Here is a 15,371-nt window from a genome sequence, read left to right as displayed (position 1 = left end):
GCTGTAGCTATTGCGCCACTACTAATGAAGCAATACGGCGGGATTGATGCGCCATCATGGTAATTCCGGTTCGGCTCGGATGTGATCGTCCCGACTTTGCGACGCCGAAGGCAGTGTGGTCTTGATTTCAATGGTGTTTCAGCGCAAACACCGTGGTCGAGGCACCGCCGCTTGTCTCATCGTGATATTTGTATAAGGAGCAGCGCGTCTTCACTACCTTTTCCTCTTTCCTCCCCGTCCTGGTTGACCCACGACTACGTTCTACGACTTCCCGTTACTTTACTTAGCCTTTAATATCACAAGTGGCTGGTCCATTTGACGTTCGTTTTCTATCTTCCGACCCTTTTTGCTCCCTTTTCACGCCTCGACGTCCAAGTTTACGACACATCCAACGAACAATGATTGAGAGGATGTTCAACAGGACTACCGCTTCGACTTCCCGTGCTGCCCGCTGCCAGAATGTGCCTCGGGCTCTCCAGCTCTCGCAGGCCCATAGACTGTCTGGCATGTCACCACAGTCGCCTCTGAAGGGCGGCGCTTTCCTCCAGGTCAGCGGAAGGTACGTACGCATCCCGCTAGCGCGCATCAGCACGTCCTGAACAGCTTGCCAGACCAACCCCGCCGCCAACCGCCACATCGCCCTCGCCCTTCTTCGCACTTTGCTCGCCCCTCATACAGAGCCCGCGCCAGCGCGTGGAGAAACTTACCCACTGCCTTGCCTCGAGCAGGCCTGCCGAGATCGTCTACCCCTCCCTTGACCAGGTCACCGCCGAAGCCGAGCACGTCTCCACTTTCCTCGACCTCTACCGCGTGCGCGGCTTTGACGACGCACAACTCGTCAAAGTCAAGTCCCCCACGACTTGCGATGGCGAGCCTTGGGCCCCATTCACCGCGCCAGACATGCCCGCGCAGCCCCGCCGGAGACGCAATACCCTCCGTCGCAGTCGCTCACTCGGCGATATGCAAAGTGGCATCGCGATTACCTCCGATGTTGTGCACGGCCCCGCTGCAGGGCGTGTAGCGACGGCCGAAAAGACCCACGCGATGCGGCTTGGCCCTATGCGTAAAGACTCAGAATTCTTTCTTCAGCCCGTCCGGCGCCGCGGCGCGATCGTCAAAAGCGACGCACGGCGTATGGCCGAGTTCCGTCGGCGGTTCGGCACGCGTCCCGCGCGCCTCGCGCCGCGCTTCCCCGCGCCTGACGCCCCGCTACCATCGCCTCCGCCTCCATCTGCACTTCTAGAAGTCAAATCGCCGCTTCCTCCTTCGCTAATTGCTCCAAAGGCAGTGGTTGTAGTCCCGCAGCCGAGTGCATACGCCTCCCTAGTCACCGTCAAAGGACAGTCGCCACTCCGATCTCCGCAAGCACCGTATTGGGTGAAGAGCCCTGTAAAGGAGGGAGAGGGGATCCCAAAGACCCCAAGGACGATTAGAAGCGAGCGTAGACAAGGTTGGGGCGGCGCGTGGACTATGGGGAGTATTGGCCAGGTTGTGCACAAGCTACGAGAGGTTCAATAGCAGGTTAAGCTTAATGACTCCTGGCATGTCCCTCGTTTATGATTGAGCGTATAAGTCCTAGAGAACTTGTCGTAGTCGCACGTACCGTGGTGTCTAGGTTGTAAAGATTTATTTTGAACATATTTTATAACGAGAGGTAGAGACCAAAGCTTAAGCATACCGAAACATGTACCTAGCATTTCAATTGCAGTCACAAAAGGCACGCTTACATATTTACAGCATCGGCGATTTTCATGATCATGGTAAATATAGCTGTACTACTGGATAACTCAAAGGCGCGTTCATTCGCGTGACAAAAACGACAGTAAGCCTGCGCAACGCTAGATAAGTAATATCGTACGACTTGCTCCATGAGGTGTGATAAAGTCCGAGCCTGCACCCGAAGAAGTACTGGCGGAAGCGATGCAACCTGACTGACACGAGATCTCCTCGAGCACTGTGCTCTTGCGGCCACCTCTGATAAGTTAACGAGTACAAAATATGACTACCGAGCTTAAAGTTGGTTCGGCTTGTTGTCAAACATGTATCCAGCTCTGCATTAGGTGAGAAACTGCCAAAAGGAATACAGCCGCAGCTGAGACTAGTATCAGTTTTAAATCCTCGAATATATATGCTGCGCCACACCACCCAACCATACATATGATACACCGGATGTCGTCTTGTGTAACACAGTAAAAAGCGCAGAACATGAGAGCAATTAAGGTCCAGGAACAATTAAGTATCTATAAAGGCGAGGTACGAACCGTCGACGAGAACATGTCGGTGGTGAATAGCGGTAATAATGACGCTCAGCTCGCAAGTTCCAGAGCACCAAGAAGATCAGGCAGGAACAAGGAGATCAACGAAAGGGGTGGTAAGGGCCAGTGGCGGATGACACTATGAGTTAGAACGGTCACGCGCTTTGGAGGGTTTTGCATTACGCTGCTGTGCGGGTGGTGGCGGTGACGGGATGGCACCTCGTCCGTGTGTTGGGATGTAGTCACGATCGGCTTCGTCGCACTTGAGGTGGAGCAAGAGGTTGTGCACGAAAGCTTGTTCGTACCTATGAAAGCGTCAAGGCCTGCGCCGGAGGAATCGAAGAGAAAAAACTCACTGAGCGTTGGTAAAGACGACTGCCATCGATTCTGAGTTGCACCGCAGCAGGTTTGGGGCCATGACCAACGCAAGGTTCGGTGCTGTCATCTTCGTGACGTTCTGCACTTTCTCGTCGAGGAACAGCTGCAAGAAGCTGATCACGAACAGTACCACGTAGCGATTGATAGTCGGCAGACGGTGCACAATGCGTACGCACGCGGACGAATCGCGCGACTCGGCAATGCAGTCATTGTACATCTCGTCTGGCACGAGCGGGTCTGCGAGCTCGCGCAGCCATAGCTTGAGGAGCGACGCAAGCACGTGTGGGTCGTCGAATCCATCGAGGGTGTAATACCCCTTATCGATACGCAGTTTGAGCTCTGATACGAGGTCACTGTCGCCCGGTACGCGGAAGATACCTTCGAACTTGGTCCCTCCCAGCGCAAGAATGCCATCTGCAAGGAAGGGCAGGATGATGGGCACTTGTTGTCGTGGGTAGTTGCGTTCCTGCAGACGAAAGATGGCATCGAGGGACTCGCCGAAGATCGATGGATGAAACGCAGCGTCCGCGGCAGTCTCGATTTCGGCGAGCGTCGGCGGTTTTCCCCGAGGACCTTTGCGCGAAACGTACTCCAATCGCCGTAGGCAGTACTTCGCCATGACATCAACGCGGCTTTCTGTTTGATGTGTTGCTTGGCTGATGAACGAACGTAGAGAAGGCTCGAAATTCTTCGAGGGCGGGAACGTCACTAGTAGCACGCACAGCAGCTGCCATCCGCGGAACACGCTCTCCCTGAACAGTTCAGTCAGTATTACATACTAAATTAGGGCAGCGTGGACGTACAGGTTCGGGTTCCCAGTCAGCTGCTTCATAACTTGGCAGTATATCTCGTCACGGAGCTCTCCATGGCTGATGCCATCTCCAAGCAATGCTCGCTCCTCCTCGAGCAATATGTTCAACGTCACAAGCGATGCAGTCGAACCATTGTGGGACGGCCGGTCGCGGTCACCCATTATCCGCTGGATGGACTTAAACGTCTTGATCGCTTCTCTGTGTAAGTACTTATTCAGCTGCAAGAGAGGCGATCCCAGTGGAGACTACGTCAATCGTTAGATAATGTATAGACATTGGACGATGGTAGAACCCCACCTTTTGCCAGCTCATCATCTGCTCGACAGGAACTTTACGCCGGAAGATGAAGCCGGTACGGTGAGTGGAGAAGTATTGCTTTGCGAACTGCGACTCCGAAAATTGTTGTATGTCGCTTGCGAGGTCGTCTGGGAGCGCGGGATACGTCCTATAGTACAATTAACCTTAGCATCGAAGACAGATCGAACTGAAATACCCAGTGTGCAGCGACGTCCTTCTTTTGGCCGAGAAGTACATCCCTAGCTCCTCGTCCAGCAGGGGACGACTCGAGGGATTTATTGAAGCTCGCACGGAATCCTGCCGTTCGACAAGAATAGGCTTGCCCGCATTGCGCATCTTAACGGGTGTCATGTTCAGAGTCGCCTCAATGTTGAAAACAGGAGCGCTGATTTCCTTCCCGACGAGACGAGGCATCCCGTTTACGCCGTTGCCGTTTACGAACTTTCCGTTCGACTGCGTAGGCGTAAGCGGAGCGCGATCTACGAGCTCCTTACTCTTTGTGGGCGAATTCGGTGTGATGATGGTACCGCTAGGGTGCTCATATCCACTCGCGGGCTCGGTGCTCACTCGTGGTTGGGTATAACTCGCACCGGATGCTCTTCCCAAGGATACTGACTGTCGCGGCACACGCTCCTCAGGTGCAACCAAATGCTGTGCATTGGGCTGATAACCCTCGGCCTCTGCTGGAGGGTCGCTGCGCGACTGGGTCGACGTTGAGGACGACCGCGAAGAGTTCAGCCCGATCTTTTCGAGAGCAGCATTGAGGCTCTGTGGAGCGGGCGAATGGTAGCTGACGAATTGAGCTGACCTGGTCGATTTACTCGAGCGTGAGCGGACTAGCTCTTCGTCGGGCGCAGCATATTTACGCTTCGGCGAGTCCTTCTTTGACAAGTTTCCTGTGGCAGGGGTCTTGCCTTTGTCCTTCTCCTGCTTGAGACTAGTCGTTTGCGATTGCCTACGCTTGGCTGTCGGACTTGGCGGTGGCGTGGCATCTGTCGCGTACGGCGAACCAGGTATGGGTGCAAGCGGGTGTCCACGTTCGTACGACAGTGGTGAGACGGCTGAAGCGTGCGTACCAAACCTGTCGCTCGACGCTGAGCGTCTGAGGGATTGTCTAGATGCTTTGGAGGAGCTGGGGCTAGGAGCGGGGGATGAGTTGGGTGAATGTGTTGTATTCTGCCGGGACGTCGAGTGAGACCGTGGACGAGTACGCGAGTCGGTCTGAGCCTGCAAGGGACCATCGCTGGAATCCATATCGATGGCGTACGAGCGAGACCTGCGATATGCTGGCCTGTTGTCGGTGCCTTCTGCTTTGGAGGGGAAGTCGGGGTCCACTTTAGAGCTTCTGTTCGTCAAGGATAGCCTACGGCTGAGTGCTGTGTTCTAAGAGATGATAAAGTTAGGCGCATTCACGCGCTGACAGAAAGCAGTGACGTACCTGTAGCACACGCAACGGTATCACAAACGCCTGTGCAGGTCTTTCCCAAACGGTTTCCCCATTCTTCGTGTGGTAGTAGTACGGCAGCCCGCTCTCCTCGTCCATCATCTCCCACCATTCTCCTTCTTCACTAGGCGGCAGTCTACGGAAGAATAAGATCAGAACTAAGCGGTGGAGCAATGAGTAGAGAAGAGGTAGCATACAGGAAATTGCCTACTGGCGGGTCCCAGCTGACCTCTCCAGTGGCAGGACATGCAAAGAAAGATACACCGGTCTGTGCAGAAAATACCGCTCAGAGCTTGTATATGCATATAACGAGCACCTACGCACCTGAGGATCGACCAGTGTCACCCAGAAATTGGCTCCCCATCCAGTTCCATCGCTGGCGGGGGCAATGCTGCTAAACGAGGACCTAGGTCGAGGCGATGGGACGCTAATGCTGGTATTGGCCGGCCTACCATTCACCTGCACCTGAGGGGTCGGTGGAGTATCTTGTTTTGCATCGACAGGATCCGCTGGATCTTGACTGATTGATGCAGAGCGTGGATACGACGAGTTGGTACCAGGAGTAACAGGCATGCGGCAGTGGGAAAAGTGGCGAAAGGTTTCCAAGCTGATCAAGGCTGTCTTGTAGCCTGAAGTTGAGGCTAATGAGGTAGGAAGCTGAGAAAAAAGAGCGTGAGGTCGTGGAAGGCACGAGGTCGGCAAAGCTAATGAATTCTGAATAATGAGCCGAATAGCAGTGCAGGGGAAACAGAGAGATTATCGCCAGCACTTTGAGAAAAAAGAGGGACAGTGCTCAGGAGAACTGAGCGGACATTTGGCAAGTAGACGAAGACGAGAGAGGCACGAAGCGACTTATTAGCACCCGGCGGCTTTGATGGCGGGATTTGATGGCGGGTGTCGGGGCTCCTCGAGTTGGTTCCGCCGGCGTCTGGCGCGGCGACTCTCTGGCGAGTCCTTCACCACTCGCGTTCGAGCTTCGTGGATTTCAGTACGCAATGCTATTTTCACGGATACTCCAGGTTTCTGAAAGCATTGAAATGGACGGTAGCTGTATTTAAGGATCGCTCTCATACAGATCTGGTTCTCGGCATACTGTAGTTTTACGACCGTAGCGGATGTCACACGTCACAGGGCCCTCATCCTGTCCATTATTTCACCTCTGTCACACGTCACAGAGGGGTCCATCCGGTTGTGACATCCGAGATTTGTCACAAAGAAAAAGACGCATTTTTTCAGGCCTGCGGCGCTCTGTAGTACTGTAGAATGTATTATCATACCAACAATGCTACCCGGATAAAATACTGTAGCCACGCTCGGTCGTCCGTTAGCCGGCGGATGTCACAGGTCACCAAGGACCCATCCGCTCATCCGGTTCGGTGCACTTGTGTCACAGTCACAAGGCCATCCGGTACGGTCGTAAAAGTACAGTATATCCAACGGCCATTGCATAAAGACGGTCTTTATACAAGTTCTGCGCGCGCGTTCATGAAATCTCTCGTACACGCTGGAGTTCCACAGATGCTTGGAACATTCCAAGCACTGTTTGTGGCTCTATTCCTTCGCGCGCCACGCACAAGTACGAACAACAGGAGTTAATTATCGTGCACGCGTGCACAACACGCGGCTGAAAGAGTAAGCCCAACTACACCGCTCCAATGCCATTGTTAGATGCATTCTTTGGCACAGCTATCTTTGCCTCCAGTCGCACCGTCTGCCCCCCATGGTCAAGGTATCGACACCTGAACTTCCTCGCCTCGATGAGTGACTTGAACGCCGCATCGGTAATACCGAGAGTCTCGGACGTATCGTTGCCGTACATGTTCCAGCTGCGCAGGACCTCGACATGTTGAATGCGCGCAAACTTGAGTGCGATCTCCGAGAAACGTGTCCAAAGCGACTCCGTACAGAAGTCATGCGCACTGTCCGCAGTGCTCACCGTGAGGTCGACATGCAATCCGTGCACATGTAGTGGCGTTGAGAGTACTAGTACCCCGGCAGTATCCACGAGCGACAGGGCGCGCGATTCCAAACTCGACTTAAAATACATCATGATGTCAGGAGCCACGCGTCGTGTGTATTCTTCGACAGATTCTTTCCCGTAAGCACGAAGAACGAGGACTAGCTACCATATGAGCATCGAAAATGGATATAACAGCAGAGTCAGCACATCGAGTACGCACTATTCATGGCCGGTGCGCCCGCAAACGGCACACCGTATCTATGCTCCACCTCGATGTTGGATGCAGTGTCCAGCAGCTCAAAAAGTTCGCGTATGTGCGCGGAGTCCTCGTCCTCCAGGACGTACTTCGCAATACGGCCTGCGCATATACGAGCCGGGGGTCCGCTGAGGGCGAGGTTTGCGAGCAATCGCGGCAAAAATGCGAGACATAGCGCATGGTCGTTCGACATGATGGAACACAGCTCCAGGCCGAATGGCGGAGTGAAGAGGTTTTCGGAGCTGAGCTGTGTGTCAAATGTGACGTTGGCGGCGTTGAGAAGGGCGAGGTGCGGTAATGATGAAAGAAGACGAGCGAGCGCGCGTCCACTAGGAAAGTGCACGCCCATTATGTTGAGTTCGTGGAGCGGCATTGTCGAGCCTGGTAGTGAGCGCGGTAGTGACGGATGAAGTGTGCGCCAAGGACGCTTTTCTGAGGGGAGTGTGTTCACAATCAAGACGATGTCATTTCCGAGCGTGGGTAATATGAATAGAAAAACTAAATGAAGCCACGGAACATCTCTGTTGTCAGGTGCGGCGTTGAGTGTCACCACGATCTCGGCAATCGGCTCGAGGCCAGGAAGGGCTGGTGCGCTTAGCATGTTGCGAAAGTGGTTGACATCGTTTAAGGTGCGTAGGGTGACGTAGCAAAAGAGCTCGCGGCGAGCTTGACGGGCCCAACATCGACAGACAGAAGCGCAAGCGGAGACATGTGCCTTTGCGACCCACTGGAGGGGAAATTCTCCACCGCAGTCGCCTGCATGCCAGAGTATGTGCTCGAAGAGCTCCTCGGGGATCTCTGTGGCCTTTGAAGGTGGCATGATCTGCAGCAAAAGGCATGCAAGGCGTACAAGGAGGTGGTAGAAGAGAACAGTCTTACTGTGGACGACTGTACGGTAGTAACTGAGGACGAATCGCGACGGTGTATGGAGAACAACAAATACTGTACCTGTACGACCAGTCCGGTGCGTCACGCGTCACATAGCCCTCGCCACTCTCGAGAGCGGCGGTCACATCGTCACAGGGAATGCCGCCGCTTTTCACATTTATTTCTGCTAAAATCAAAATTTGAGATTTTCGCGTCTGCGGCGCAAGATGTACGAGAGAAAAGCCTGCGCGCGCCTTACGGGGTGCTAACATTGTCCTGGTATTTGTTGCTGCTCTGTAGGGTCATACCTTGGCCGCCGCCAGATTCGTGACCGGTGTCACAGGTCACCACCAAACTCGCCGCTCCGCCGGTCTGGTGGTCGGCTGTCACGTGTCACACCCGCCGCCGGACTGGTCGTACAGGTACAGTAAGTAGTGTGTAACATGGGGCCCACCAAGCAAATACAATATATTGCTATCATCTGACGGTAGCGCCACGCGCAATCGATAGCCTGTGTAAAAACCACATAGCAGCCGATTGTTTATGATGCGTGACATCAAGATAGATGGTAGACGGTTCTAATGGCGTACGATGTATGGCGTTACTACTGTATGCTCGCCTACAGTATCTGGGTTCGCATCGCAGCGGTTGTGTTCTGGACACTCTGGAGCTCCAAGCGGACTGCATCCGGTCAAGCACATTTGGACAATAGAAGGAAACCACGGGCCTCGCGGGTGAAGATTAACACGGATATTGCTGTGTCCAACATATCTCACGGCTGCAGATACCAGCAAGTTACCCGAAGTGTAATAAGCACAGATACCCAGATACAACTAGGTGGTACATACGCAACATTGATTTACATAATTACACTTCCGTCGATCTAAGTACGCCTACCTTCATGATGACGCCGGCGCACGCTTGCGCAGGACGTGAGGCTCAACGAGCGGACTCATGATGAGGCCCTTCCAGAGCTGACGCCATGAAATTGGGTTGCCCTATCCACAACTCGTCAGCACACCGCCCCAACAGGCATCGAGAAGAAAGCGCTCGCCTTCTCACGGTTCATGACACAAAATGCACCCTTGGATTCGCCGTGCTCAAACTCCTCTATCTCGATTGTGCCGCGGTACATCAACTTCCGGCGATCGAATCCGCCGATGCGTATGCGGTGCCTTGTGATCATATCACCCTTTCTGTCCTCGCCCTCCCCGGTGTCGTCGAGGACCTCCTCGCCTGCGCGCGGCACGAGCTTCGGCGCAAGCACACGGTATTTGGTGCCTTCCTTTTCAAGAGTCTTCACAACGATATCCTTCAGCTCCTCGGGCGGCAGAGATGAGTAGAATCTTGTCCAACCCGGCGTGTAACGCTGCCCGGATGATGTCTGCGAGAAGAGTAACAAGGTCTGTGTGAACTGACTGTAATGTGCCGCCGTAAGCATGATCTGATCGCCGTCACGATCAGTCCGGTTCAACATCAGCGAGGTAAGTGACGGCGGGGTCGCGATGTCAAGGTCACCCGTGCTCCGTAGGCTCTGTGTTAGCGCTTCCGCAACAGACACAGCCCCCCTGCGGGTCAGCTCGTTCTCCCTGAAGAAGAAGAGTCAGCCGCCGTCGAGAGCCGCGATATGAGACGTACCGCATCATCCACTTGTGGTGGAAAATGTCTTGCAGCCTCATCCGCTGCGCAGGATCTGGTGTAAGCATGCCCGTGATGAGACTTAGCGCGTCGCGGTCGAATGTGCTCCACGGCGCATGGTTGAACACAGAGCCCTCCAAGTAGGCAACATACTCGGGCGCGTTATTATCTGCCTGGTCCCATGGCGTGTCTGGCGTTAATGTCAGCGGGCGTCCTTCTCTAAGCGAATGAGCACGCACTGCCGCTAAGCAGCGTATACAGGATGATACCAAGCCCCCAGATGTCGACTGGTTCGGCCTCGTACGGCGCAGTGCCTACAAGCTATTTCATTTTGTTAGCGGAAGGGGCAGCAGAAGACTAGCACAAGATGTACTTCGGGTGCGATGTACGGTTTGCTGCCACAGCGTTCGCTGAGCAGCCTCGTCTTGGGCTTGCTCTGCAGCAAAATTTCAGTGCTTTGCGCCTGCGAAGGAGAGAGAAGGGTGTGTGTGTACCGTCTTTGCATCTGTAATCTTGAATACTGAGCAGAGCCCGAAGTCTGTGATCTTGAGGACTCCGCCACTATCAAGCAGCAGATTTTCGGGTTTGAGATCGCGGTGACAAACACCTCGCTCGTGAATGTACTCCTGTACTATGCGATCAGTAAGATAGAAGGAGTCAGAGGGCGGCATGAAGAAAGAGCAGGGTCATAGTGCGAGAACGTCGTGCATAGCCCGCCATGGTACCAGTTCAAACGAGCGAACAGCTCTCTGGTAGCAGTCCAATGCATACTAGTGTTGTGTTTGCGATATTTATATGGAAGTGTGCATCAGAAGCATGAATAGATGAGATGGATGTGCGATGATGGAGAGAAATGCAAAGTTGCACGCGAAAGAAAATAGAAGGCTTACCACGCCTGCTGCGAGCTGTCGAAAGTAATGCTGGGCGACATCTATACCAACGCCCTTGTCTGGCTCTGTATTCAGCGTGCACGTACCCAGAAGTAGAAGTTGCATGAGATAGCGGTAGAGCGAGGAGAACAGTTAGCGGGGCATTTCAGCAAGAAACATAGTACGCACCTATCTTATCGAACAGGTCGCCACCGCCCGCAATCTCGAGCAACATGTAATATCCTGGATGATACTTCGGCTGTCCGTCGTCATTTCCGTATTCTCGCTCCTCCGTCTTGACTTCATCGTCCTTATCTTCCCTTCGTACTTCGTCTCGCTTCCTTTTCCTGCTTGCGCTCCCCTTCTCTTGCGACGAGGATTTGGGTAATAGTGGCTCAATAATAATGTAGTCGATGAACTCGAGAACATTAGCGTGCTTCAGTGAGAGGTGAACGGCGATTTCTTTATTGAGGGCATCGCGAGCTTTCTTCGGTGTGTCGGGAGCGAGGGATACGACCTTACACGCGGCGGCGGCAGAGGTATTAAAGTTTACGGCACGGTAGACACTATGAATCATTGGCCGTTGAATACATGCACGTATGAGAAGTGCAACAGGACTAAGGATGGGTGACGCACACGCTGAAACCGCCGCCGCCGATCTCGGTAAACAGTTCATAGCCTTTGACCAGGGGGAAAACCTCGCTCTGCTTCTTCTCCGACATTGTTTCGTCGTGCGTACTTCTTTCTGGTGTAACCTGGAATATTGCCTTTGTAGCGGGGCGCGCGGGGGGTGGGTGCGCGGATAAAGGAAGGGCGTGGCGCGTGCACGTGTTGCCGTGTCGTGACGCCATGCACGTGAGCCGCGACTGGCCCTGTCACGCCTGACCAGGAGAGGGGGAGGTCTACGAGCTGATAATTCCGTATATAGGCTGGACTGGACGCTTGCTAGACTCGCCAGCAGGCTGCTCGACAAGCTCTTGTCAGAAATTTCTGAACCACCTTGCAATGTGCGAACCTTGAAAACGTCTTGAACCGCTAATTCAAGGAACTCTAAGATGAGATTACAGCTACTGAAGAGATGATAGACCGCTTCTGCACAAATCTCTCATTCGAAGTTCGCACTGGGTCCAACGTCGCGTTGAGACTCGAATTGCTGCGCGAGATCGCGACGACGGGCCAGCGCCTAGGCACAATGCGTCAACTCTGTTTCTCTCCATCACCGCTGCCATCCCGTTCCCCCCGTCTTGAACAGCCCACCGAAATCAGCCAGCAACCGCAGGGAGAGATGGGAGATGCGGGATGAGGGTTAGAGAGTGGGCAGAAGGGCGGGGAGAGCCGGGGCGGATGAGGCCAGGGGTCGACAAACTCGGCGCGGAGGCACCAGCTGCCTTAAGCTAAAGTACGTCCCCCCTTTTCGATCGCATACCAGACTTTTTATTATTCTAGACTCGTTTCGCGGCCCTGCAGCCAGAGCTCGTCGTCTCGCGTAGCGCGGGAGCTGCCTGCAGATGCTATAGCTGATCACGACGACTACAACGCGCCGCCAAAGCCGAACAGCGCGACGACAGCGCGACGACAGCTTGGACGCGCGTGCACGATTGTGCGCCAGTGTCGGGTGTTGACGGCGTTCAACTGCGCACAACACAACGACGCGTCAAGACTGCCGCGTCTGCCACACTCCTGCACAAACACGCCAGGGGATGCGGCACGGCGATACACAAAAACACCGAGCGCAGCAACTGCCACAAGACGTGCTAGCAACAACACACTCGAATGCTGCTAGGCCCGCACGGCCGTGTGCCACCAATGACGGCCCTCGGGGGCTGCGCAAGGCGGTCAAGGCGAGCTGCGGGGCAGAAGTACTGCAACTGGCCGCCCCAACTCGTCGGAACTCTATGCCCAGCCCACGGCCTATCGCTGCGCATTCAACACGCAGCACTACTACACGCAGGGCGAACAGCAGCCTACGGCGTCACGCAGATAACAAGGAACTCTAAGATGATATTACAGCTACTGAAGAGATGATAGATTGCTTCTGCACAAACCGCCGTGCAAGCGCAACCGCGCTCCACAGGTAACGGCTCTCGGGGGCTGCGCAAAATAGCAGGGAAAGAGGGGCGATCAAACGGCATCCAGCTAGCGTGCACAATCGCATGTCGCCGGCGACGCCCCAGAGGACAGCCGGGCAGAACATATATTGCCAGCAGGCACGGCCACGCGCAGAGGTGGTACAACACGGCGCGAGTAAAAGCACCTTGACAGTGGCGGCTGTCGTTGTTCGCGCACAACCATGTGCCGGCAACGACGGTTCACGGGGACTGCGAAGGTGCGAGTCGCAGGTACAATCATGAATTATGGGAGGCTCAATGCCCCGACCGCCTCATTTAATTTTTTTTTAGTACAAGTGAACTTGCCCGTGGCAGGTATACCTTGTTGAAAATGCAGGCTGCCGTCGTGGGCTACATTGTCGAAAGGAGCAAATGCGCAAGCATTTGCAGTCTATTCGGTGGATATTCATCTACACTATAAATGTCTCAGGTATGAATGTGGGCACAATATAAGATAAATACAAGTAGATGATGTGTGCACAAGGTGCCAGCGAACACAAGCTTGAAACATGATCCAAAAATCTAACACACCTGTGCTGAAACTATTAACTAGGCCGGCTATCAACTATTGATGCACTAGGCAAAGTATATATATATAACTAGTTTAAGGCAGCCAGAATCTAGCCCTCACTAATACCTCTTGGCTTTGCACTCTTACCAGTGAGTTGCCACCTACTCAGGTTTGAGCGCTGACTAGTTTCAGATAGCCAGAATCTAGCCCTCATTATTGCCTTCCCACTTTGTACTCTTACTAGGGCTATGTGGGCCGCAGCACAAGTGCTTGGCAGGTACAATTTCTTCATTCTTGGCCATATTACAAAACTACTTTTTGCCATTTGCTTAACTTTAGCATAAATTTTCTGCTTATAAATCACAATTAGTGTTAATACAATGTTAGTATTTAACAACAACAAATGCTAACTTTATATCTAATAATATATAAAATGTGAATCACAGTCTACAAGTCTTAAAAGCCTGGCTTAAAAGACTTTGGAACTCAAACCACCCAACAACTGTAGAATAGCCTATGTAAATTCTCCACATGTACAGTGTTATGAATCAACCTCTATTTCCACCTATTTTTATCTATTTTCACTCTTTTACCTCTGTCTCTACATCTCCTATTCATATCACTTTCCTCTATCTTCACTTTCCAACCCTTGTACTGATCCAGCCCACACTAGATCTGGTTTAGACTTGGTTTTCATATGAATCAAGCTTTGTCAGGCTCTGACTCAGCTCCTAGGTAGAACCTTGAAGTAGGTTAGTGTGTGCTTAGGTAATACTGTATAGTGCTTATTCTGTAAGATATATAAGGCTGCAGAATAATCTCTGAAATAAGATCTCTAGCCTTGAGCTGGTCTTTACGGGTTTAGAGTTGGGGGGAGCCGAGCCGAGCGAAGCGAGGCGAGGTGACGTTGCTGAGGTGAAACTAGAATGCGAAGGTCCGAGTACTGTGAGGTACTCCAGATGCTTTTGTAGTGACACTCATCAGCACATTCCAGGAAATACTTATACCTTGCGCCATGGGACCCCGGGGAGGGGCAGTACTATGGACACCACGTGCTGAAGCCGAAGCCGTCGGACGGGTGCGTAATGGGCATTATGACTATCCGCGTTGTGATTGGCCGGCCCTCGGCAAAATCGGTGGACGGAGTCATTCTAACCTTGTAAGAGGCTCGGGCATACTATATGGGGATGGTCAGCAGGACCACTTTTGATGCGACTTAAGACCGGTTAGCGTGGTCAAAAGATGACGTAGTTATGACGTCATAGTCACGTGGTGAATCCAGACCGTCGGGAGACCGCCTGCTGATGGCCGTAAGGCGCATCACCAACGTCGGCCCAACATTCGTGGGGCGGGATGATCCGCCATCACTGCCCGCCGCCATCAGGCGCATCAGATGCGCCCGATAGCCGCCGCGACGATAAGCGCCTCGGTCGGCGCTTGTTCTGGGTCACGTGATTTAGACGCTTTCCTACCACGATCACGTGGTCGTACTTCAGACGCCGTCAGGCGCTTACGCATCTATTATACCCTCTAAACAGAGGTCCTTTCTGGGTTAGAGGATGCCTTATGGCATGCACAACTTGGAAATAGGAAAAGGTAATGAAGCTGGATGATAATAACACAGGAACATTAACACTGATATACCCGATTATGCACAGTGGCACAATCGGGCATGAGCTCTTTGCATGCTTGAGACATTTAATCTACATTGGATAGGTACAGTACTTATACCCGATTGTGCACAGTGGCACAATCGGGCATAAACTCTTTCTGCAGGCATTATACCCGATTGTGCACAGTGGCACAATCGGGCATGAACTGTCTGCACACAACTGCACAATCAGGTGTTGATCTAGCTGTTTCAGCAAAACAAACTTGGTGGAGATAATGTAGTGTGTTTATATACACCTATAAATGACAGTAGAGTAATTCCGCTTAGCTGCATACAAGCTGTTGTTGACCAGTAAAGCTTGCTG

General features: G+C 53.1%; 4 protein-coding genes across 4 annotated transcripts; 1 reads left to right on the top strand and 3 right to left on the bottom strand.

Moving 5' to 3' along the window:
• Positions 1 to 203: 203 nt before the first annotated feature.
• Positions 204 to 1,734, top strand: PHACADRAFT_259097 (uncharacterized protein). Its single transcript, XM_007397585.1, has 2 exons — positions 204 to 559; positions 612 to 1,734. Exons 1-2 carry the CDS (start codon positions 399 to 401, stop codon positions 1,516 to 1,518), a joined length of 1,068 nt encoding a protein of 355 aa, XP_007397647.1. The 5' UTR covers positions 204 to 398; the 3' UTR covers positions 1,519 to 1,734.
• Positions 1,735 to 2,247: 513 nt separating this feature from the next.
• Positions 2,248 to 5,759, bottom strand: PHACADRAFT_259094 (uncharacterized protein; the record flags this gene model as incomplete). Its single annotated transcript, XM_007397584.1, has 8 exons — positions 2,248 to 2,560; positions 2,612 to 3,385; positions 3,437 to 3,690; positions 3,743 to 3,890; positions 3,939 to 5,125; positions 5,181 to 5,322; positions 5,384 to 5,454; positions 5,511 to 5,759. 8 exons carry the CDS (start codon positions 5,757 to 5,759, stop codon positions 2,395 to 2,397), a joined length of 2,991 nt encoding a protein of 996 aa, XP_007397646.1. The 3' UTR covers positions 2,248 to 2,394.
• Positions 5,760 to 6,742: 983 nt separating this feature from the next.
• PHACADRAFT_210693 (uncharacterized protein) lies at positions 6,743 to 8,357 on the bottom strand. The gene is made up of 2 exons (XM_007397583.1): positions 7,367 to 8,357; positions 6,743 to 7,304 (listed from the first exon to the last, which is right to left on the bottom strand). Exons 1-2 carry the CDS (start codon positions 8,220 to 8,222, stop codon positions 6,829 to 6,831), a joined length of 1,332 nt encoding a protein of 443 aa, XP_007397645.1. The 5' UTR covers positions 8,223 to 8,357; the 3' UTR covers positions 6,743 to 6,828.
• Positions 8,358 to 9,058: 701 nt separating this feature from the next.
• PHACADRAFT_175408 (uncharacterized protein) lies at positions 9,059 to 11,591 on the bottom strand. The gene is made up of 9 exons (XM_007397582.1): positions 11,413 to 11,591; positions 10,966 to 11,342; positions 10,798 to 10,862; positions 10,402 to 10,533; positions 10,281 to 10,331; positions 10,147 to 10,228; positions 9,908 to 10,097; positions 9,324 to 9,858; positions 9,059 to 9,267 (listed from the first exon to the last, which is right to left on the bottom strand). The coding sequence occupies exons 1-9, from the start codon at positions 11,496 to 11,498 to the stop codon at positions 9,169 to 9,171; spliced, it is 1,617 nt and encodes a 538-aa protein (XP_007397644.1). The 5' UTR covers positions 11,499 to 11,591; the 3' UTR covers positions 9,059 to 9,168.
• Between the last annotated feature and the right edge of the window lie 3,780 nt (positions 11,592 to 15,371).

Source organism: Phanerochaete carnosa, assembly GCF_000300595.1.
Source record: "Phanerochaete carnosa HHB-10118-sp unplaced genomic scaffold PHACAscaffold_7, whole genome shotgun sequence".
Taxonomy (NCBI): domain Eukaryota; kingdom Fungi; phylum Basidiomycota; class Agaricomycetes; order Polyporales; family Phanerochaetaceae; genus Phanerochaete; species Phanerochaete carnosa.
The sequence above is the reverse complement of the archived record's forward strand: the minus strand, read 5'-3'. Positions and strand labels throughout refer to the sequence as shown.

Coding starts and splice junctions, on each gene's coding strand:
- PHACADRAFT_259097 (XM_007397585.1), top strand. CDS start 399: ATGATTGAGAGGATGTTCAACAGGACTACCGCTTCGACTTCCCGTGCT. Junction 560..611: donor TTCCTCCAGGTCAGCGGAAG/GTACGTACGCAT, acceptor ACAGCTTGCCAG/ACCAACCCCGCCGCCAACCG.
- PHACADRAFT_210693 (XM_007397583.1), bottom strand. CDS start 8,222: ATGCCACCTTCAAAGGCCACAGAGATCCCCGAGGAGCTCTTCGAGCAC. Junction 7,305..7,366: donor GGGCGCACCGGCCATGAATA/GTGCGTACTCGA, acceptor TATGGTAGCTAG/TCCTCGTTCTTCGTGCTTAC.
- PHACADRAFT_175408 (XM_007397582.1), bottom strand. CDS start 11,498: ATGTCGGAGAAGAAGCAGAGCGAGGTTTTCCCCCTGGTCAAAGGCTAT. Junction 10,332..10,401: donor AGATTACAGATGCAAAGACG/GTACACACACAC, acceptor AGCAAGCCCAAG/ACGAGGCTGCTCAGCGAACG. Junction 9,268..9,323: donor GTGTCATGAACCGTGAGAAG/GCGAGCGCTTTC, acceptor AGTTGTGGATAG/GGCAACCCAATTTCATGGCG.